Source organism: Megalobrama amblycephala, linkage group LG19 (genome assembly GCF_018812025.1).
Source record: "Megalobrama amblycephala isolate DHTTF-2021 linkage group LG19, ASM1881202v1, whole genome shotgun sequence".
NCBI classification, from domain to species: domain Eukaryota; kingdom Metazoa; phylum Chordata; class Actinopteri; order Cypriniformes; family Xenocyprididae; genus Megalobrama; species Megalobrama amblycephala.
The window spans coordinates 29574701-29599577 of record NC_063062.1 but is presented as its reverse complement, the minus strand read 5'-3'; the positions used below and the strand labels follow the sequence as shown (position 1 = coordinate 29599577).

General features: G+C 34.5%; 2 protein-coding genes and 1 long non-coding RNA gene across 18 annotated transcripts in view; 2 read left to right on the top strand and 1 right to left on the bottom strand.

Annotated features, from left to right (window-relative positions):
- myo5aa (myosin VAa) overlaps positions 1-9594 on the top strand; it is a 104842-nt gene extending 95248 nt beyond the window's left edge. For all 16 annotated transcript variants that reach the window (XM_048167854.1, XM_048167851.1, XM_048167858.1 and 13 more), the window contains 5 exons: positions 1291-1441; positions 1533-1815; positions 3314-3488; positions 5353-5433; positions 5523-9594. In XM_048167854.1, coding sequence (XP_048023811.1) covers positions 1291-1441; positions 1533-1815; positions 3314-3488; positions 5353-5433; positions 5523-5675 — 843 coding nt within the window. In that variant the 3' untranslated portion in view covers positions 5676-9594. The remainder of the gene's footprint in view (positions 1-1290; positions 1442-1532; positions 1816-3313; positions 3489-5352; positions 5434-5522) is intronic.
- Positions 9595-14715: 5121 nt separating this feature from the next.
- LOC125254689 (trypsin-2-like) lies at positions 14716-18089 on the top strand. Its single transcript, XM_048169426.1, has 6 exons — positions 14716-14794; positions 16448-16591; positions 16713-16863; positions 17277-17527; positions 17651-17787; positions 17865-18089. Exons 2-6 carry the CDS (start codon positions 16552-16554, stop codon positions 18012-18014), a joined length of 729 nt encoding a protein of 242 aa, XP_048025383.1. The 5' UTR covers positions 14716-14794; positions 16448-16551; the 3' UTR covers positions 18015-18089.
- A 2820-nt stretch (positions 18090-20909) lies between these two features.
- Positions 20910-23403, bottom strand: LOC125254855. The gene is made up of 3 exons (XR_007181768.1): positions 23169-23403; positions 22111-22258; positions 20910-21204 (listed from the first exon to the last, which is right to left on the bottom strand). It is a non-coding gene; the product is annotated as an uncharacterized LOC125254855 (long non-coding RNA).
- Positions 23404-24877: the final 1474 nt, after the last annotated feature.

Sequence of the window (24877 nt, the reverse complement as noted above, 5' to 3'; positions counted from 1 at the left end):
ATGTGGATTTATTCATGTGTTTTTCCCCATAAAACCACAATTTTAAAATTCCCTGGTATTTCCAGGTTTTCTGGGAACCCCGAATCTCATTTTGTATAAACAAGATTCAGTTATTTACATTATTTTTTTTATTTACAACGCTTTTGACAAATTCACTTTCAAGCTTTTTGATTTAATGAGAAACATTTCATTATTAAATGTCAAGAACATGTCCATGTCACATTTCTACGGAAGAGGATTAGGGCCAAGCAATAATAAAAAAATAAAACCATCTCGAGATTAAAGTTGTTAAATTTCGAGAAAAAAACTCGTTAAATTTCGAGAAAAAAGTCGAGATAAAATGTTGAGAATAAAGACATTAAATTAAGAGAAAAAAGTCGTTCAATTACAAGAAAAAAGTATTTTTTTCAGTATTTTTATCCTGTTATACAAATACAAATATCTAAACCAGCAGATAAAGTATCTAAATCAATAGATAAAGATGCATTTACTTGAGATGCAAATGTAAAATTAAGTCTTGACAATTAAACAAAATTAAGTGATTTTTTTTTTTTTTTTTTAGTTTTTGTTCCGAATTAAGTTGATTTTTTTCTGAGCCCACTGGCAGATATTTGTTCTTGTTTTAGTCAAATTCACTTCATTTTGATCAGTTTTAGAGAAAACAAGACTTTTTTATGTCATTTTGTATCTCCAGTAATTGATTTAAGAATCTTTAGACATTTTCACTGGAAAACAAGTGAAAAACTACAAAAATTCTGAGGAAGAACATCACTTTTTTTACAGTGTGATGATGAGAAGATACAGTAAAAGTTATGTCCATATTCTAGTGGTAAGCAGAGAGATTCAAGCTACTTCTTTTGTAAAAATGAATTAAACAGTAATGGATATCTGTTGGAAGTTGTATTTTTAAACTGAAGTGTTGTTAATGCAGCTCATTGTGTTTCTCCGTAGACATTTACATATAAAGAACATATTGATTTATTGTGTTCCCTTCAATTTATTCCTTAAATTTTCTTTGCTTGCCCTTAAAAATGACTTTAAAAAGTCTTAAATTTACCTTTATAAAGCCTGCAGAAACCCTGAATAAACAGTATACATTACAGTAATGAGAAAAAAAAAAAACATAATGGTCCTAAAAATACACAATAATAATGTAAATCGATTGTTCAAAAGATGTGGGAATCCTGTATATTGTCCCAGTGGCAACCTATTTTTTTTGTGGCCACAGTTTCTCTCTGTGTCCAGTGTTTCTCAAACAGAATCAACACTTTCTTCTTCTTCTCTCTTCAGCAATTTATGAAGCATAACACCCCTAAACAGAACGATCACTGTCTCTCCAACTTTGACCTGGCTGAGTACCGGCAGGTTTTGAGCGATCTGGCCATTCAGATCTACCAACAGCTCATCAAGTGTATGGAGAACATCTTGCAGCCCATGATCGGTGAGCATGTGACCTTTTGGGTGTCTTTCTTTCTATCTGTATCTATCTTTCTCTCTCCCTCTGTATTTATCCCTCTGTCTGCTCTCGGCAGTCTCTGGCATGCTGGAACATGAAACCATCCAGGGCGTGTCTGGGGTGAAGCCCACGGGTCTCCGCAAGAGGACGTCCAGTATTGCTGACGAAGGGACGTACACGTTGGACTCCATCATCCGCCAGCTCAATACCTTCCACTCCATCATGTGTCAGCACGGAACCGACCCGGAGCTCATCAAACAGGTGGTCAAGCAGCAGTTCTACATCATCGGCGCCGTCACTCTCAACAACCTGCTGCTGCGTAAAGACATGTGCTCCTGGAGCAAGGGCATGCAGATCAGGTGCGTGCAAATAAGTTCTGTATGGTTGCAGAACAGTGAAAAATATATGCAGACCAGATTAAATATACAGTGGCACCCAAATAGGGTTGGAATTGTAAATATTAGTAATTTATCAATGCCAGTAATTCTGCATAATTCTTGACACCATAGTGAAAAATGTGGCCTGCTTTATTTAAAAATATTAAAATAATAATTAAAATTAAATCACAAATTAAAAAGTTAAAGGGATGGTTCACCCAAAAATGAAAATTGTCATCATTTACTCAACCTCAACACAAAAGAAGATATTTTGAAGAATATTTGAAGAATAAACAGTTATGGGCCGTATTGACATGCATAGTATGAGGGAAAAAAAATAAAAAATACTATGCAAGTCAATACGGCCCATTAACTGTTTGGTTACCCATATTCTGCAAAATATCTTCTTTTGTGTCCCTTTAATTAAAACGATATGTAGAATATTAATACAGTATAAATATAAAATATATGTTGAATTGTTTCTTATTATTCTTATTATTTCTTATCTTAATTAAAATTTTAATTGTTGAATATTAATATAATAATTACCTTTCACATAAACTTTAGCAGAAATTTCATAAAGCTGCACACTATTATTAAGTATTCATATGAGATGTACACTTCCATTGATAAGTTTGGATACAGTAAGATTTTTTTGAAAGAAATTAATACTTGTATTCAGCAAGGATGTATTGATCAGATGTGACTTTTATATGGTTACAAAAAAAATTCAATTTCACAAAAATGCTGTTCTTTTAAAATTTCTATTCAGCTGAGAGCCCTAAAAAGTCTGTATCACAGTTTCCTCAAAAATATTAAGCAGCACAACTGTTTTCTGTAGTTATGATAATAATGATGATGATAATAATAATAATAAATATTTGTACACCAAATCATCATATTAGAATGATTTCAACACTAAAATTCACATTTATTTGTATAGTGCTTTTCAAAATACATATTTTAAACAGCTTTACAGGGATTGCATGTCAACATTACAATTTAGAGTGATCTGTTATCAGAGTTGACTGTATCCAAATTATGTAATTTCAAAATGTACATATAATCACTCAGTTAGCAAACAATGTAGTAATTTAGGCAGTTTAATTTAGTCACTTTTAGCAAATTAATGTAAGGTAAAAACAATGGCTAATGGAAGTAATGAATACATGTTAACAATAATTAGGATATATAACAATATTTCATTTTATACATTTAAAAAAAAAAAAAGAGTTATTTTAAATTGTAATATTTGACAGTATTACTGTTTTTTACTGTATTTTGATGATAAATGCAGCCATGGTGAGCATAATAGCATACTTCTTTCAAAAACATAAAAAATTTTACAGACCAGAAGCTTTTGAACGATGGTGTAGATTACATTAAATATATAAGTAGTGTATGTAAGATTAGCTCAGAAATTCAGTTTGTTGGCCATATTTTAATTTATTGTCTCTGGTTTATGTGTGTCTGTATTCAGGTATAACGTGAGTCAGTTGGAGGAGTGGCTGAGAGATAAGAACCTCATGACATGCGGCGCAAAAGAGACACTGGAGCCGCTGATTCAGGCCGCACAACTGCTGCAGGTCAAGAAGAAAACCGATGAGGATGCAGAGGCCATCTGCTCCATGTGTAACGCCCTCTCTACGGCACAGGTAACATGGTCTGATTTATCCATTATAGCCCACCTGATTCATTTCATTAATTTCATTTTATAGATGTATGCCATTTCTTTTGTGCTAGTAGATTTCATATCATCTTGATGTAGCCAGTATTAATAATTTGAAAAGGACAATTTATAGTTTTTTCAGGAAAAAAAACCCAAAGTGATCCACTTAGTCACTCACTACTTTTTAAAAATAATACACATTACACTAAATTCAAGGATCACATTTTTATAGCAGCAGTTCCCAATCTGCAAAACATTGTAGTATCCGTTGAGGCCATTTTTTTTTTTTTTTAATAGATAAAACAGTATTTATTTATTTCTTTGTTTGCTTGTCTATTTGTGTTTTTGTTTGTTTGTTTGTTTATTTAAATGCAATATGATAAAAATCAAGATTAAATCGACTGATATATATATATATATATATATATATATATATATATATATATATATATATATATATATATATATATATATATATATATATATATGATATATATTCATTTATTTATTTATTTATTTATCTATTTATCTATTATTTTATTTTTGTTTGTTTGTTTGTTTGTTTGTTTTACTGTGGTAATGTTTCAAAATAGGAAAAACCAAATGCCAGATTTTGTACAACATATACACTACCATTCAAAAGTTTGGAAACATTACTATTTTTAATGTTTTCGAAAGAAGTCTCTTCTACTCATCAAGCCTGCATTTATTTGGTCAAAAATACAGAAAAAATACTATTATTACAATTCAAAATAATGGTTTTCTATTATAATATACCTTAAAATATAATTTATGTCTGTGATGCAAAGTAGCATTTATTTAAATTAAATCTTTTGTAACAATATACACTACTGTTCAAAGTGTGGTCAGTATTTCTTTCTCTTTTTTTGGAAGAAATTAATACTTTTTTTCAGTAAGGATGTGTTAAATTGACAAAAAAGTGATAGTAAAGATTTATATTGTAAGAAAAGATTTATATTTTGAATAAATGCTGTTCTTTTTGACTATTTATTCATCAGTGAATCCTGAAAAAAGTATCACAGTTTCCAAAAAATATTAAGCAACACAACTATTTCCAACTTTGATAATAACTGAGTATCAAATCAGCATATTAGAATGATTTCTGAAGGATTATGTGACACTGAAGACTGGAGTAATGGCTGATGAAAATTCAGCTTTGCATTACAGAAATAAATTATATTTTAAATTATATTAAAATAGAAAACCATTATTTTAAATTGTAATTATATTTCACAATATTACTATTTTTTTCTGTATTTTTTATCAAATAAATGCAGGCTTGATGAGCATAAGAGACTTCTTTCAAAAACATTTACATAGTAATGTTTCCAAACTTTTGAATGGTAGTGTATCAGAGTAACACAGATTATACTAAATGTCCCCCTAAAGGGACATGGTGGTGGAAGAAATATAAGATGGTATGAAAAAATATATTTCAATGCTTTTGAGTTCCCTCAAGAAACTGCATTCGCTCGCAAACACAAAGTTTCTTTGGGGAACGCAAAAGTTTTGCGAGGGAAAGCAAAGGTTTTGCGAGCGAACACAAAGTTTCTCAGGGGAACGCAAAACATTTGTGAGAGAATGCAAAAGCATTTACATAAAAAAATTTCTCTGTAGTTTTTCAAGTTTTTTGTTTGGACATGGTTGACTATAACTGAAATGTTATTTTGCTCTTTTTTGGAGGCCTACTTTTGGATTTGTTTGGTCATGCTCATCATTTGTTTTGGATATTCTTACACCACCTTATTTTTTTCCCCATATTTTTTTGCTTTACACATCCTGACACACACACACACACACTTCCTCATCATTTCTTGTTTTCTGTCCAGATTGTGAAGGTGCTGAACTTGTATACGCCTGTCAATGCATTTGAAGAGCGAGTGTCAGTACTGTTCATAAGAACAATACAGGTATATTTAAAAAAATTTAACCTTATACTCAGTCATTATATCTTTTTCATTGTGTGTGAATGCTTCAACATGAGTCTTTCCTCTGTCAGACGCGTTTACGGGATCGAAAGGAGTCGCCTCAGCTGCTGATGGACACCAAACTCATCTACCCCGTGACCTTCCCCTTTAACCCCTCCTCTCTGGCCCTGGAAACCATTCAGATCCCCGGCAGCCTCAATCTGGCCTTCCTCACTCGTGTGTAGACCTGTCAATCACCTCACCACAGCCAATCACATGGCAGGAACAGGGAGCCAAAATATATTAATAAAAAAAAAAAATCAATTGTGATAGGTAAATAAGCCACATACTTAAAGAGAATGCAATTTAGACCATGTCACCAATCCCTCTTTTTGCTCTTCTTCATCACTTTTGTTTATTCCTTAAAAGGGTGAATCTCACAGAAAAACTTTAAAGTGTGTGTTCATATCTCAAATGACCCCAAAATCAAAAGAAAGACATAAACTGTTTTACTTAAAGAAATTGAAGCCCATCTTTATACTATTAAGATTTTTGATGTTATTTTAATGAAAATTAAGCACTTCCACCCCAAATTCACATTGCTTTATTGCAAAAAATGTTATTGTGATGTGAAAACAACTAATAATATTCACATTGTACAGTATTTGCTGGCATATGCTGAATCGAATAATTGGAATCAATGAAATGCAATAAAAAACGTTATTAAACGTAAATAACGGTATTATAATGAGAAACATTGAGAATAGTGTGAATAAAACACAGAACAATGCTTTTTAAAAATTGTCTTCATTTACTTCATGGAAAATATATTCTCATAATATTTTCTTTTGATTGTGGAACCTGGATATGTTTTTTTTGTGAGATTCACCTGGAATATTTCAAAGATGTTTCACTTATTGAACTTTACGGAAGGAAGAATGAAGGTCAAAATAACTCATTCTAACACTAATGCCTTTTCAGACCACTGTCACAACCAGAATATGTTCACGGGGCTGTATAATCTTATACATATATAAATATCTATGAAAATGTATGATGCTAGGATATTTTATTTATTGCTTTACCCTATCAGATTTTTTTTTTTCTCAGATGTTAGCTAACATGGATATCCAGTTGCGGAACATACTGTAGTCCTCTGCTCTCATCCATATCAGATAAATAACTTAGACTCTATCTTGGAGCTCAGCTGACTTCATTAACATAGATTATTATTTGTTAGTAGCGTGTGGTGATTAGCTAAAAAGTAGTCATGTCTGGTGTAACTGGCGAAAAGAAAACTTAGCATCCATACACAGTCCCAGAGCCGATCTCTTCCTCAAGAGCTTCCTCAAGTTTACATCTCTGATCTTCAGGAATCATTTCCAAAGAGATGGTCCAGACCAGACCCAGTGCATGATGGGATTGTTTGGGTTTGCATCATACTGACCTGCTCTGTCAGCATCGTACATATCAAGGGCCTGAGATCCTTGTTTTACAGGTTTATATCAGAGCTAGAGTTAGTTCAGATGGGATCTAGACTCCTGAATGAGGTTTAATGAGGTTTCAGATGGTTTGGGCCCTCCACCGTTCTATGTGTGGGTGAATCTCATGAAGAAATAACACAAAGAATTTTAGAAGCCAATTTTAGGATCGTTATGGTTGCATTTTTTATGACAAGCATATTTTCCCCCAAAATTCTCACTATTGTAATGCAGTGTTTATATATAATGAATGTAATACAATTACATACATCGTATTAAAGGGATGGTTCACCCAAAAATGAAAATTCTGTCATCATTTACTCACACTCAAGTTGTTCCAAACCTGTATGATTTTTTTTCTTCTGCTGAACACAAAAGAAGATATTTTGAAGATTGTCGGCAACCAAACAGTTTCTGGTCCCCAATGACTTCCATAGTATGGGGAAAAAAAATACTATGGAAGTCAATGGGAACCAGAAACTGTTTGGTTGCCGACAATCTTCAGAATATCTTCTTTTGTGTTCAGCACAATACATAAATGAACACAGGTTTGGAACAACTTGGGGGTGAGTAAATGATGACAGAATTTTTATATTTGGGTGAACTGTCTCTTTAATGTAACGAAATATCCTATCTCGACACAGATGTACAACAAATGCTGTCATGACCTATGCTTACTTGTGTACTTTACAATAAAAATATCATTATTTATTATTATTTTACATTACATTAATGAGAATATGATGGAGAAATAAGCTTAATTAGGCAAAAAAAAAAAAAAAAACTTGTCAGTATATATACATTTTTTATATAGACTTTTTGGGTGAAATAAGACAAATAAGAAAATGCTATTTTTCATGAGATTCACAAAGGCGTCTTGTATGCACAAAAGCACACTGGATATCTTTTACAGAACTATAAAGAAACCCCAAACTACTGACTCTCAAGACATGAAGATGTTTATCAAAAACCTGCTGTTATTTATTTCAGTATTATACATTTTTAAACGTTAAAAACAGCTGTTGTTTTTCTGGCATGTGCTGTTGGATGAGTTATATATATATGGACAAATTTCTTTTTGTCAGTTGTTTTGTTTTGCTTGTTTGTCATTTGTGTTCATGTATGGCAGAATATCAGTATTATCTTGAATGTGTCAGGCAGCTTTTATTGGAAAGCTGTTTGTTTTGATCTGTAACTCCTGAAATTAAAGCAGTCACTTTCCATCACCGACACACACACACACAGACATTCACACACCCTATTATATTATATTATAGGGTTAGAAAATGATGCATGTTGATACTTTGTTTCTGCTCTGTACTGCATGGGTTTCAGCTTTAAAATCTTCCATGCTAGTTCAGTGTGTTATTGGCCATCAACACACAGCTTTGGATCTAAATAGAGAATCTGATGGCATTTCACTGTAGTGCGCTGGGATCTTTTTCATGCCAGGCCTTACTGTAGTTACAGTCCTTCCTGTATCACGCAGAGCTTCAGTATCATTCTATCAGTCTCGACTGCTTTCTGATGGAGATAAGTGGTGGTTATGCATATGTCACAAGAATGGACGGAGGCGTGAGTGTGTGTGCGTGTGTGTACATATACATAAAGGTTCTATATATTTTAAGCATTTGTTAAAATTTAGTGAAATGCTATTGGGGTAATAAAAAGAAGCTTAATTCAACATATTATCTATAAAGAAGTCTTTTTTTTTTTTCAAGTAAATTTTAGTATTTTTTGTTGTTGTATTTTACTGGAAAACAACAAAAAACAGCGATCAGTTATTGTTTTTGCATTGTACTGAGTTCAGAAATCGCATTCAGCATCAGTGCACAGAATCATTCAGAAGTTTTATGACCATGGGACCATTGTGTGTATGTGACCTTTGCTCTCTTTTTTTATTATTGTGTTATTTGTTCAGTTCTTATGGAACACAAATAAATGTGGAAGATTTGCAAATGCAATTTGATAAAAAATGCATATCACTTCAAATGGAAAATGATAGAATTGTACTGGAACACAAAGAAATGAAAATGTAAAAAAATCATTGAATGTTGACGTGTTTGTACATGGTTCTATTTACTGTCACATTTTAGATAAAGCCTTACCTCTGAATGGATGACATGTCATTGTAAACTGTTTGTTTCTCTGTCAAGTTTAATATTCTATTCATTTGCTTTATTTACATTTGTGAACTATAAACCCATAATATTCCTGGAAACATTATTTAGTTATACATTCACAAATGCCTCTTAAAACATTAATTTGCACATCTTAAAATCTTTTCACTTGATCCAACAGCCCTGCTTCAGTCTTTCCTCAGCTCTGAGTTCTAGATGGTTTGTAATAAATTACATCCACAATACAGCAGCCAGTCCACAGGCTGATGCTCATTGTACTGTCATGATCAACCTGCTCTCATGCTTGTATAAAGACAGCTTATACAGACATTGATAGTTGCTGTAGTAATGCAGATCTGTTCAACATCTCATATGATTGCTTCTCCTTCAACATGTTCAGATGGCAGATTGAGGTTTTTTGGGGGGAATGTCTCTTTTCTGAACAACCAGAGAGTTTGTAGTTCCTGTAGCTGTAATTATTTCATGTGTTCATCAATGCAATTTCATGGAGTGATATACTAATGTCTAAAGCTGTTCAAGTCAAATAAATGAATTCATCACTATCTGAATGTTTTCTTTTTAATTACAATACAAAACATTTAAAAGGTACACTATGTACTGTTTTTGTTCAAAATTAACAATTTAAATACCCTAGTGAAAATTTATTCATATATACAGGGGTGCACATAACTTTTTTGGTCTGGTTCTCAAGGGAGCACCTGGAGATGTTGCTTGGTACTCAGACTTTATGCGACACACTTATCCTAAAAGCTGTCCTTCTCACATTCTTTCTTTTTTTTTTTACTAACATTAATGACACAGACAACAGCAAGAATATTAGGCTGCTGTCACTTTAAGAAGGAACGCAAGGACCGAATAACTGACACGCATCCGGTGTGTTCACTGTTCACGTATGACTTAACCGAGAGAATACTTGCCGAGAGAGGTATTTTGACATATATGACATTACCAGCATGGATTGACTCCTTGGATGCGAGATGGTTGGCATGGATGGTCTATGGATGGCATATATTCTCTGTGTCCCGAGTATACTTCCATAACAATAGGATGTTTCAGTGGCAAAATGTATCAAGATTTAAAAATTTTATTAAATCAAATTAAAAAAAAAAAATCTAATAAAGTAGTTTTTTTAACAACAGGTCCATGTAAAACAAAGAAATGAATAACCATTTACTAAACATTTTACTTACATTTTAAATGATGACAATACTAATTATATTCATTTGTGTGACAGTGAAAATACTGTGTCATCAACAACCCACATGCACAGCTCATTACATTCAGCATGACAGCAGCAAGCATTCAAAAGTTTGGTTAAACTTTGTGAAAAAAGATGACAGCATTGCCAAATGCAATACATGTGGTAAAGACATTTTGTGCAAGCGAGGAAGTACCTCTAAATGATGAAACACGGCATTAATCGGAAGGTTTAATCTGTTTAACTCTCCCAGCCACGAGTCCTGCTATAGCGCACCAGATACAGCAAATATTAGCAATGGCAGCATATCACACTCAGGTACAAAACACAGATGAAAAGACATTCACCTTCGAATTAGAACTGCATAATTCTGGATAAATTGACAATCAGTTTTGTTTACTTTATTTTTTAAAATAGTGATCACAATTAAATACATTTGGGCAGCTACAGGACAACATGTTCTAGTTTATTTAAAATTATATTAATTTGAAACATTCAATCACTTTTTAAAGATTAATTAATGCAGTGTTTTATTCATAAATACTTGGCCTCCATAATCCTTAAATGGAAGACGTTTGGGACAACCAAAACCCTTCCTAGAGCTGGCCGTCTGGCCAAACTGAGCTATTGGGGGAGAAGAGCCCTAAGATCACTGTGGCTGAGCTCCAGAGATGCAGTCGGGAGATGGGAGAAAGTTGTAGAAAGTCAACCATCACTGCAACCCTCCACCAATCGGGGCTTTATGGCAGAGTGGCCCGACGGAAGCCTCTCCTCAGTGCAAGACACATGAAAGCCCGCATGGAGTTTGCTAAGATGGTGAGAAATAAGATTCTCTGGTCTGATGAGACCAAGATAAAACATTTTGGCCTTAATTCTAAGTGGTATGTGTGGAGAAAACCAGGCACTGCTCATCACCTGTCCAATACAGTCCCAACAGTGAAGCATGGTGGTGGCAGCATCATGCTGTGGGGGTGTTTTTCAGCTGCAGGGACAGGACGACTGGTTGCAATCGAGGGAAAGATGAATGCCGCCAAGTACAGGGATATCCTGGACGAAAACCTTCTCCAGAGTGCTCAGGACCTCAGACTGGGCTGAAGGTTTACCTTCCAACAAGACAATGACCCTAAGCACACAGCTAAAATAACGAAGGAGTGGCTTCACAACAACTCTGTGACTGTTCTTGAATGGCCCAGCCAGAGCCCTGACTTAAACCCAATTGAGCATCTCTGGAGAGACCTAAAAATGGCTGTCCACCAAAGTTTACCATCCAACCTGACAGAACTGGAGAGGATCTGCAAGGAGGAATGGCAGAGGATCCCCAAATCCAGGTGTGAAAAACATGTTGCATCTTTCCCAAAAAGACTCATGGCTGTATTAGATCAAAAGGGTGCTTCTACTAAATACTGAGCAAAGGGTCTGAATACTTAGGACCATGTGATATTTCAGTTTTTCTTTTTTAATAATTCTGTGTTTTTCTGTCAATATGGGGTGCTGTGTGTACATTAATGAGGAAAAAAATGAACTTAAATGATTTTAGCAAATGACTGCAATATAACAAAGAGTGAAAAATTTAAGGGGGTCTGAATACTTTCCAAACCCACTGTAAATAAAGGTGATTTGACTTATGTCGGGTAGGTTTAGGGGTAGGTATAGGGGTAGGTATAAAGTTAAGAGACAGAATATACAGTTTGTACAGCATAAAAATCATTATCTCTATGGAAAGTCCCCATAAAACATGAAAACCCAATGGGCCCTATTTTAACGATCTAAGCGCATGGTCTAAAGCGCACAGCGCAAGTGTGCTTAGGGCGTGTACGGATCCACTTTTGCTAGTTTAAGGACAGGAAAAATGATCGGTGTGCCCGGTGCACGGTCTAAAAGGGTTGTCCCCATTCTCTTAATGAGTAATAGGTGTGTTTTGGGCATAACGTGCAATGAGTCAGAGTCTCATCTCCCATTCCCTTTAAAAGCCAGTTGTGTGCGCGCCAATGCGGATTCGCTATTTACATGGCGGAATTTGCAAGTGGAAAAACTGAGCGCTTCTCTAGTGAGGAAAAAGACCATCTACGGGAAAAGCCGGATTCCACCAAAGCATTTTTATCTTTATGCACACTACTATATACAGGTTCATAATTAATGTGAATAATGCATAATGTATAATTAATTCTAAAGTGAAGATCATGGTAAGACACTAGTAATGACTGTATTACCAAATCCTTCAGAAGAAATATACACTGCACACTGTGTAGAATTTCTGTAAATGCGGTTGTCAATGCCTGTATTTTTCGGGAGTCAATACGGTTGTAGAATGTGGTTGTCACTCCCGTATTTTACTGAACTGTGTGTGTACTGTAGCGTCTGGACCAATCAGGCACACAATTATTCATTATATTTAATGAATTACCCATAAACTCACTCTATCAAAGTTCTGTGAACCCATCCCCCTAAAACTGCAACCAACCTCCCAAATGTAGCTAAAACACACAGGCAGAACTAGGTGTCCTGTTACAGATACATGGTACTTTTACGATCAGAAAGAATGTTGTAGTGACAAATAAACTCTCTTAATCCTATGTATTCACTTGGGAAATGTATAAACGTATCCAAGCTTCCCATCTCATGACTTTCCTTTTATAGGCTCTATTCTATGTATTCATTTTCTCTTTTGAACTATTTTGGTATTAATATTCCAGAGCTGCAATGTATAGTTATCTGAAATCACACGGGTAGCATGTTTGGTATCTACAGACTCCAACTTTCGATTCCTATTTGGTAATTTATGTTATATGTCCATACCTGTGCAACACATCAGTATTGCAAGGATCTTTAATAGTTCTTGTTCAAAAACTCAGCTTGTTAATCTTTCTTGGTCATAAAAGCCCTGACAGGAGGTGTGTTGTCGCACGGAAATACAACACCTTCATTGGCTACATCAACTTTAAGAGGTTGGACTTTTACCAGAGGTTAAAAGCTAGAGAACAATGCCACTCCATCTCCTTTCCTTGCTTCTGGACGACTGAACGGACCTCCTTGCTGCAGGCCTCTCCCTACAAACCAGCCATGTGCTCAACATCCAACATAGAAAACTGGCAACAACTTCAACCGAAATCATCAAGATCTCTCCTCAACCTGCAGATCTCCTCAGCCTAAAGGCATCTTGCAAGTATCGTACATTTTAACACTAAACAGCGATTTAGTATTGATTTGTAAAACTTACCTTTGCTATTGCTGAAGAAACTGATGATTCCTTTCCAGATTTTCTTTGAATTTTTCCTTTAGCTCTAGTAACAGTACCTCTTCCGGTTCAACTCTATCATTACTCATTCTGACCTACGTATGTGTGTGACCTTTGTGTATGTTATGTTATGTGCTTGTTAGTTTAGTTATGTGTTTGTGAGTTAGTTAATAAAGACTAAACTAGATAAAAAGTTTGGTTCTGACTCCGTCTGCTAATAAATTGCCTCTTAAGTGATTTAGATCCTGACTACATGCTCTAAGTAGCACGGTACAATAAGAATGTTATTTTTCCATAACCTGGAAATGAACATTTCTCAGAATTAATAAACAATCGATACTGAGTGTTCACTGGACAACAGGTTAATTAATTGTAATATTAAGCTTAATGTAGCTATATCCAGTTAATCCGATTAACAGATTTACATATTCATAATTAATCATAATTAATAATCATATTGAGTTATGAATAATTATTACTATTTCCCCTTTGAGTTAATTCGCTACAGTACAGAACACGATTAAGCACTAAAAGGTGAACTGACAACCGAATTTAGCTGCAGTATGTATGTGGCCTTAGTACTAAAACATACAAAAACCTCAAATGTTTAAAAACATGTACCAGATGTGGGCCGGATCTGGGCCACACTATGTTGTTGTCTGGGCACTGAGCCAAATAATTAGTAATTCCTTCTGAAGGTTTTGGTAATAGTTGAATCATTACTAGTGTGTTACCATGACCTTTACTTTAGAACTAATTATACATTATGCATTATTCACATTCATAATTAATGTATTTAGTAGTTTAGTAGTTCTTAGATCTCTGGGAGGTATAAAAAGAGTAGTTACTGATTAGTTAATAGTGAACAATCACCTTCAACTGAGCACTATTACTTACTTACTAATTCATTAATCAGAGTTTTTTGATAGTTAAGAGTAGTTACTAGAGTGTTAATAATGTATTACTCATTTGTTCCTGTGTAGTTATTCATTAATGACTGAACAGTATTCTAAAGTGTTACCAAACCATTATGTCTATGACGAGTCCCCACAAGGAAACCAGACGTGTGTAACAGTGACAAACATTTCCACTTCTTTCTTTAATTCTCTAAACTCTACCACCAAATTACAAAACAGTCTCCACAAACCCAGATCAAGGGGAAGAGATTGGGGAAGATCAAGGGGAAGAGGCCAAATGTTTTCCCACAGGTTGAGGGTGGTTTTGTTGCAATGGATGAGTAAACTGAACACACACTTCAGTTTCAGTCACAAAAGAGATTATGACTATATGCTAAAATTGTAGCTGTAAGGTGAGGTTTTTTTTTCTTTTTCTTCTAGTGCTTTTTATACAATTCAAGCATATCTTTTAGCTAATACATTACTGTAGAAATGAATGAAAAGAAAGTCAATACTTAAATTTTAAAAACGTAACAGTACCAGTCTTTCTGCAGTACCGATAGTATTGAATATCTGGCGCTGCTTTCAAATGCTCCCATGTGTATTTGTGTGAGCGCGCTGTGAAGACCCTTAAACGGTTCTGTTTACAACGTGTTTTTGTAGCATTGTAGCCAATCACAGACTTTTTTGTTTAGCACGTGAATGCAACGACCAATCTCTTATTTATAACCAACAAAGCATAATGACGAAGTAAATAAGAGATTCATTGTACAACACAGACAGATTTTTTTATTATAACAGGACTTTTAACTCAGTCGGTGAGCTTGTGCTGCAGCTGAACTAAAGTGATATCAGCTTCATTGATTATAAAGGCTTCGCTCTTTGCTCGCTTTCTGTATTTAGCCCATTCATAATTTGAATAAAGGTTTATTTTTCATTCTGCAAAGCGCACACAAAGTTTCGAGAGTGACAACTGTATTAAAATGAGAGACTGGACTGGAACTGTGATGTTTGACAACGGACGAGACAAAAAAAAAATCTTATTTTCATTTTATTAATAACTTTTCAGTTAATTTATTAATGCAATGTTTATTTAACTGAACAATATTTGAAGGTTGCATGCTAATGTTTTAATGTATTATTTACTATAATCATTAATTGCATTAAAATAAACTAATTACATTTATTTAATATATTTAATTTTTAAATAGTTAAATTAAGAAAATACAACAAAATAGTTACAACAGTTTTTACAACAGCTATGGTACTGAAATTGGTACAGAGAATCGTGAAATTTGACTGGCATTGGTACAGACTACTGGAATTTTGCTCACATCTCAGTCTCACAATTTCAGATAAATTGTCTGGAATGATTTTAACTAAAACAGGAGCCCCATATTTTCTTTTTTATTGACACTTTATATTGGAAAAATGGAAAAGCCATGGGTGACAAACTTAGGACACCCTTATGTTAACATAGGAATTAAGCTCAAGAGTAACAGTCAAGCACTGTAAATCAAATGCCTCTGATTGTACAATTTTTCAACAGTGTGATGATTTTTGTTGGTTTAATCACCGAATTGCATGATTTGGCTCATTTTCCTGTGGACCCTTGTGTTCCTGGTTAGTGGTGTATTTTAGACAAACAGTTATCTGAGAGGACTTGGTTTAGTAAGCATTAATATCGGACGCTAACATTAATCACTGCTTTAAGCTAGCTATTAATGGCCTAGTCATTTTCATATCACTTAGTGAGAATATTGGTTAGTTTATTTTATTTCTATTTTTTCCTCTTGTATTGATTGAAGCTTTAAGTAAACAATAAACTGTATAATACTGTACAAAAAAACAAAAACAATAAAAAGTCTTCACAGTATTAAATTTTGTGTCACTCAAAAAGCAAAAAAGGCTCTTTTTATGTAATCTTTATACTGTAAAAAAGTCAATGCTTCCTTCCAACTCATTGTTTTTTTTTATGCCTATGGAAAACTGAATAAGAACTGTCATCTCACATGCTCATTGTTACTTCCGAATCATTTGTTGTGATCTTATTGGTTGTTCTGTAGGTTTTGTAGGTGTGTTAAAACAATCGCTTAAAAGCATGAATGCTAGTCTTGAACTTTGCAGAAGTGCTCTAAAGCTGTGAGCAGTCCTTCTCTCCTCCACTGCAATGAAGACTGTTGTGTTCACTTTGCTGGCTGTGGCTGTGGGTATGTAGATCTCTCTTATTAGTCATTATTTATGATAATTTTTAGTTTATGTCTACACTTTTAATCTAACACATGTATTATAAATAACATTAATAAAAGAACAATTCATTTTTTAATGAAGTTTGCAGCACAGGTGATAAAATCATTGGAGGTTATGAATGTCCGCCCCACTCTCAACCTTGGCAAGTGTACCTTACTGATGAGTGTTATGAATGTGGAGGATCTTTGATTAAGGAAAGATGGGTTATGTCTGCTGCTCACTGCGACTTTGCGTGAGTAAATAACCTCCCTATTTAAGTCTTAAAATATTCAATTAGCAACAGATTGTTATTGTTTTCCATTTCTAAATCTGTACACTAAAAAATAAAAACTTTAATAAAGATGAAAGTTCATTAGTCTACCAACCACTGGCATTCAGCTCTAGTTTTTGAATATTTTTGTTTTGAAAAAATTTACATTTGTGTACAGCATTTAAATATGACTCTTTTCTGGCTTCAAGAAATAATCAACACATTTTTATTCATTTACCATACCATACTAATGCAGAACTTTTATTATCTGTAATTTTCTTGGCATAACCAGTCTCTAAGGCTATGCATTTGAGACTATCTACAGACCTAATATGTAGGTAGTCAATATTCTGATAAACACTGCATTAGTAAAATATGTGTTCCTTGTAAAATAGATTTTCACGTCTCATTGTCCACCTGGGAAAGCACAAAAAGTCTGTTAATGAAGCCACAGAGCAGCAGATCGGGGTAGAGAAGGTATTTCGTTACCCGAAATATGACGATCAAACTCTTAACAATGATATCATGCTGATCAAGCTGAGAAAGCCTGCCATCTTCAACAAGTATGTAAAGCCAATCCCTCTGACAACCAACTGCACTTCTGCAGGAGAGCAGTGCTTGGTTTCTGGATGGGGCAAAACTAGAGGTGAGATGGTCGAGTAATGAAAATCTTCTTAAACTTTAATATAATATTGTCAGACATAAAAACATGCATTCAGTAATATGTAAAAGATCACGAGTTGTAGTGCTGTTCATATTGTTTTTCCAGTTGGCTCTGCTTCTGTCCTGCAGTGTTTGAAGTTGCCTGTACTCTCAAAGACACAGTGTAAGTGTGCATATGGCACGAAAATAACTAAAAACATGTTCTGCGCTGGATTCATGGAGGGAGGCAAAGACACGTGTCAGGTATGTCACTTAGTCTTCCTCTTTATATGGATTTAAAACACAAATTTGTCCTTTTCATTTTCCAATTTTCTTCTCAGGGGGATTCTGGTGGTCCTGTAGTGTGCAACGGTAAACTAAAAGGTGTTGTTTCCTGGGGCGAAGGCTGTGCTCAGCCAGGCTTTCCTGGGGTTTATGCTGAGGTGTGTCGCTACACTGACTGGATCAAACGCATCATAGCTAAAAACTAAATCTTTGTTCAGCTTGGTCAGTCCTTGACAAGTTCATTTTCCTAAATATCTGCAATTAAATTCGGTTTTGAAGAATGTATGTGTTTCTGTCTTTTATTTTTGTATGGACATTATGTTTTTAAGCATTTTTTATTCATGTTTGCTCCCCACCCTTTACACTGTGCTGCTACGGCAGAATGGCAAAATTTAAGTAACCCCAACATGTGGGTGTGCATGTCACATGGAAAACATTCAAAGCCTCAGAGTATCGACAACAAGGCCATCAGAAGATGTAATTTCTTGCAGTAGCTAGTTCACTAAAATTCCAACTGTGTTAGAATTTTATGGCTTAGCAGACAGCTAATCGCATCTGTTGCCACAAATGCACATGGTTTGTACAGTCACAGAAACACTGTCACAGTCACTGAAAACCACGCACGCCGGGGAGGGGGGAGGGGGGGTATTGCGTGTCTGACTTATTACAAAAAACAGAACAATGTCTAAAAGCTGCTATGTGACAGGGTGTACAGCAAACAAGCTAAAAAACCCAGAACCAAAAACACATGTTTTCATAAGCTGGTGACCAAAAAAAACCCCAAACAAACAAAAGTGGATACAGGCAATTGAAACAGAGTGCAACGTGCATATTACTCTGTGAACTACGCCCACTGCAGAGGAACGTAATCGGCGACAGGAAATATAATATATAAAATTGACATTTGGATATTTGACTTACTAGTGACAAAATTTTTACTGCACACATAGGCATACTGAGGACTACTGAGTGTCAGGATCCCAAAATGTACGCATTCTTCCTGCTGATGCTTCATGTCTTATTGCCTGTATGCACTTTTTTTCTCCTTAAAGGGTGGCTTTTATGGTTCGGTAGCTTATAAAAACTTAGTTCTGTTTTTTTAGGTTGTTTGCTGTACACCCTCCCACACAGCTTTGTGTGTGTGTGTGTGTGTGTGTGTGTGTGTGTGTGTGTGTGTGTGTGTGTGTGTGTATTTCTAAAGCACATTTAAAAACGGCCACAGGCCGACCAAAGTGCTGTACATTAAAAGCAAAAAAATAGAACACAAAGAATAAAGAAACATACATTTAGAATAATCAAAACACTTTTTAGGTTTTGGTACTTGAATCATTACCAGTGTGTTACCATGACCTTTACTTTAGAATTAATTATACATAATGTATTATTCACATTAATTATGAACCTGTATTTAGTAGTTCTTAGTTCTCTGGGAGGTATGAAAAAAACAGTAGTTACTGATTAGCTAATAATTTAACAACACGTTAAGCCTTTTCCTCCTGTAGAAAACACTTATAAGAAAAGGCTTAACGTGTTATTAAACGCGTTAAGATCATATATTCTGGGCTCATCTGATTTTTTGCACATAGTATACTTTATTAGTATGATATTTAGTAAGTTTGGTCGGTTAAAATCACTGTCTTAGTACATTAAGTGTTTTTCACGTTAAGCGGTTTAGAATGTCCTGCTAATCTTATTACAGCGCGTCGGCTATGCATGATGCGCTATAAATTATTGTGGGGCAAATTAAAATATTAATTCTAAAAGTAGCCTCATTATCATCATCATTCAGATCATCGCAGAAGGGGCTTGAGATCGCCAGGCCTGGTATGTGCTATTTGCAGCGCGTTATTTGCATGTGTTGTGCACACTGTTAAAAAATTACTGTAAATTTTACAGTAAAATACTGGCAGCAGGGTTGCCAGCCAGTTACTGTAATTTTTACAGTAGTGTTTCTGTAATTTAATTTACAGAATTTTACTGTAATCGAGAATACAGTAAAATTCTGTAAATTAAATTACAGAAACACTACTGTAAAAATTACAGTAACTGGCTGGCAACCCTGCTGCCAGTATTTTACTGTAAAATTTACAGTAATTTATATATTTTGTATACTGCATTTTTACAAAAAAAAATATGTTAAATGCAGTATACAATATATTTTTTTTTGTAAAAATGCAGTATACAAAATATATAAATTACTGTAAATTTTACAGTAAAATAATGGCAGCAGGGTTGCCAGCCAGTTACTGTAATTTTTACAGTAGTGTTTCTGTAATTTAATTTACAGAATTTTACTGTAATCGAGAATACAGTAAAATTCTGTAAATTAAATTACAGAAACACTACTGTAAAAATTACAGTAACTGGCTGGCAACCCTGCTGCCAGTATTTTACTGTAAAATTTACAGTAATTTATATATTTTGTATACTGCATTTTTACAAAAAAAAATATGTTAAATGCAGTATACAATATATTTTTTTTTGTAAAAATGCAGTATACAAAATATATAAATTACTGTAAATTTTACAGTAAAATACTGGCAGCAGGGTTGCCAGCCAGTTACTGTAATTTTTACAGTAGTGTTTCTGTAATTTAATTTACAGAATTTTACTGTAATCGAGAATACAGTAAAATTCTGTAAATTAAATTACAGAAACACTACTGTAAAAATTACAGTAACTGGCTGGCAACCCTGCTGCCAGTATTTTACTGTAAAATTTACAGTAATTTATATATTTTGTATACTGCATTTTTACAAAAAAAAATATATTGTATACTGCATTTAACATACTTCTTTAAATAGCAAATACACACATTCAAGTAGTTTAGTCAAGTAGAATATGTAAAATGCAGTATACAATATATTTTCCATATTGCTTACTTAATGACTGGGAGCTGAATTTTAAATTTAATCTATTAACTGCATAAACTTTAAACAAATTTTAACTGCATAAAGTGTTGTATAATGCATAACTTAATTCACCCCCCTCCCAAAAAAAAAAATATATATATATTTGATGCTTCTTAATCTTGAAAAACAGGTCAAAATGTAATAAATATATCTTTAAAATTTACATAAAAAAATGCCATAAAAGGTGTATTATTTTGAATTTATTTTTTATTTAGAAAATCATTTTATTTTTTAAAGGGACAAAATTTTGTCATGAAAATGTTTTTAAATTACTTATTGGCCATCATGGCCCTTCACACAAAGAAATACAATTATAACTATAACTTGACCAACAGGGTCATATAAAAACATTTCTTAAAACCCACATCACTTTTATCACTTCATGAACATACCAACATGGCCAAACAACAAGTCCAACAAACTTGCGATCAAAAAAGAACAATTCTGCTCCAGATGATGTTCCATCCCAGGATTCAAAGATAGGCTAGAAATATTGAAAGGAACAAAGAGGACAATACATTAGATATATTACAAAACATAATACTTTAAGGGTGCGTTCACACTTGTAGTTCGGTTTGTTTGGTTCATTTGGTCCGGACCAAAGAAGAAAAAAAAAACATTTAGTCCTGGTCCGGTTAGCGTTCAGATTGGCAATTTTATCACCGAACCAAAAGATACCGAACCTAAAGGCACAGGGATACATTCACAACGTGATTGGTCGGATTTTATGACGTATTGCCTATTTTGAGACGGAACTTACCGAACATCCAAAACAATGCTGTTTGCTGAGGTAAATGCACTCGTTGTGTGTGCGTAGCGGGGCGTAGCCTGCATGTGATGGTATTTTGGCCAGTTGGGAACTCGTGAAGAGCTTATAAAATGTGTAAAGTAGTCAAAACACCGGCAGGAATCCATCCGTCACACACACAAACGATCTGCTGTGTGGAGATGCGCGTCTGATGCCTGTGATGAGAAAACTCGCGTCTATGACGAGAAAAAACGAAATGTGTGAGGATTCTGTCCTTTTTAGGGTCTCATCTTCCTGTTTTTGGTTCGGTTACATGTCTTTGGTCCGTGTTGCGTTCATATATCATTCGAACCGCACCAGAGTTCGTTTGGAAGCGGACCGAGACCCATCTTTTCAGCGGTCTCGGTCTGCTTGTTTGGTGCGCACCAGGGTTCGGATGGCAGCGTTCACATATGTTCAAATGAACCGCACTAACCGAGCAACCGCACAAGGGTTCGTTTTAATCGAACCAAACATGACAAGTGTGAACGCACCCTAAGAGACTGATAGAGGGATGATAGATACAGTCAGATACAGATATAGAATAATAAAAGTATATAATAAAAGGAAAAATAGATCTTGGTGTGTGTGTGTATTTCTTACATTTCAGAAATTCCACTGAAAATCCATCACTTTGCACAGAAGAGTGGCCACATGTAGGTTGAACGCAACCCGTTTCTTCTGAACTGTCTGCCTGTTGTTTTAGATGGCACTTTTCCTTTCGTCTTTGTTCCTCTCTCCAGATAAATACCTACAAAGTGCATAAAGGATCAGGAATTCAGACTGGTTTTAGCTTTTGAGGCATGTAATCATGTTTATGAAATTATACCATGTGGTAGAGCAGTATTAGCCTACAACTCCAGTCCTGAATACTTACCTCCCAGAAAGTTTTAGATGTCCCACTAATCAACACCTTATTTAACTAATTTGTTTGCCAGGGTCAAATAGAGAGACATCTAAAACATTCACCCTAAAAAATAAATGTCTAATCTAGTTGAGAAACAAATAGTTTGTAGTTGTGTTAAAGGCCTCAATAGATATAAAATGTACATCTAAAAGACAAGTACAGGATGATCAGTTTATTCATATCTGTAATAGCACATTTCATTTCAAGTTAAAAAAGATTTGTTTTCGTAATGGTACGTTAATACATTAACTATACAAGGCAAACTGAAATCAAACAGAGATGTTAAAGTGTTTGCATTACCTTAAGTTAGCAAATGTCCACAAATACATCACATTGGTTACGTTAACAGCATGAAGCAGCACCATTTTGCGTGACACATCCTCCGTGAGCGGCCTCATCGCGTCGCGAGGCTTTTTCGTTTCGGCCCGTGTTAACAGATGACTGTCTGCCTGTACAAATGTGATTTAACGTTACGCCATAAAATAATCACGACCGAGTGCGCTGATGAACACGAAGTTCTCGTGAATTCCAACTGTTTCTAATTATTAATTTTCGGCCCACAGCCGCTATGCTAAAGCGCCGGGGAATGTGTGAGATCCTACCGCGACCGCGCTGAGGAAAACCCCGCGCAAGTCTGCTTCGCGCCCCGCGGACGGAGGATGCGTCAATCCGGGGTTACCAATATGAATCGCGAATGTAAATACATACATATTTACCAAAGACTGAGGGGGAAATGAAATAATAAGTCACTTACCACAGTTGTAAATCACTCCTCTTGCTGCTACTCGAATCTTGACCGTTGGAGATCCCACAATGCCTCTGTATATTTGAAATTTACAGCAATATTCTGTAAATTTGATTCAAACCGCCACGCCCCCGGAATTCATTGCAATTTACAGCAATATGCTGTATTATTAAAATACAGCCATCGGCTGTAAAATATTGCTGTAATTTTTACAGCAATTCATTACAATAAGTAGCCTATATTTCAAGTTCATTTTATTACGTAAATTTTAATTTTAGAAAAGTTCAAGTTTAAGTAACCCTAACCTGAAATATACTAATATGATTGTACTACTAGTAGACCCTTAAATAAAAAAAAAAAAAAAAAAAAAAAAAAAATATTCTAGCTGCTTGCTCAGTTTATTTAAATAAAATAAGCTGAACCAACACAAATCTTTAGTTTACTTAATTGGCATTTGCACTCAGTTGTATTATGTTAAATGAAATTAAATTTGCAAAATGTTAGGTTAACCTAAACCATTTGTGTTGGTACTACATGAACCATTTATGTTGCATTGATTGAAACTGGGCAGTGGATTTCTAGTTGCCAGCATGCTTTGCGTGGGGATAGATTGGGACAGTAAATGTTGAAATTAAGTGCTGTTTAATGTGTTTTTAGTAAAGGGAAATACCTTTTAAAGTTTGATGTTCAGTTATATTTGACATTTAAAAGAGTATGTTATGTCGATTTTTTGAGGTTACCATTATGCTGAAGTGTAGACCTTGTGGTTAGGTTGTGGGTGGCTACATGAAATAAATCTATGTTGTTCTCAACAAGCTTTAACTGTGCTAAAGCCAGTGATGAGAAGTTTTTTACCAGGGGCCGTATTCACAAAACATCTTAAGGCTAAAAGTAGCTCCTAACTTGCTGATTTAGGAGAAATTCTTAAAAATAATGGGCGTGTCAGTCCTAAATTTAGGAGTCCTAAATTTTTGCTCTAAGAGTATTTCACAAAGCATTTTAGCACTAAAACTAGCTCCTAAGTCTGTGAAACGTTAGTAGTCATCAAGAGGATTAAGTCACTAAGACCAAACCACAAACTGTCTTAATCCACCCAAAGACACTGTACACCATTAAAATAAATGCAATACATTTTGATTTATAGATTTGAATCTACGATGAGACGCCAAAAAAAAAATCTTTTACAAATAAATAAATATGATTACCTGATAATCATAGTCTGATTACCTGTGGCAGTGGTTTTCATGAGTTCACACTAACAAATGATTAAATAGAGTAAATATATATATATATATATATATATATATATATATATATATATATATATATATATATATATATATATATATATATATATATATATAAGTGTATTTGGTGTGCTGTTCAAGGGGATTGAGGGCTCTGAGCTTAGAATTTTAGCCCAAACCCAGAGTTCTCCCCATATCCCCAGCCGAGAGTGAGGAGCGGGGTGGCGGGGGGATACAGAAAACTGTACAAGTAACTATAGGCGAGTTGGCTCTCATCTGTGTATATTCCTCCTCTTGAGCTGATTAGAAAGACTGTTCGAATGTGTTTCTCCCAATCTTTTTTTATAAAACATAATTTGTCGCTTGAATTCTGCATTCTCTTGAGATGCAGCCCTTACTCTTAGCTTAAGACTTCACTCTATTCCTTAGTCAAAGTTTGTCTCAGCAGCTTTGTGAATAAGTTTTAAGAGA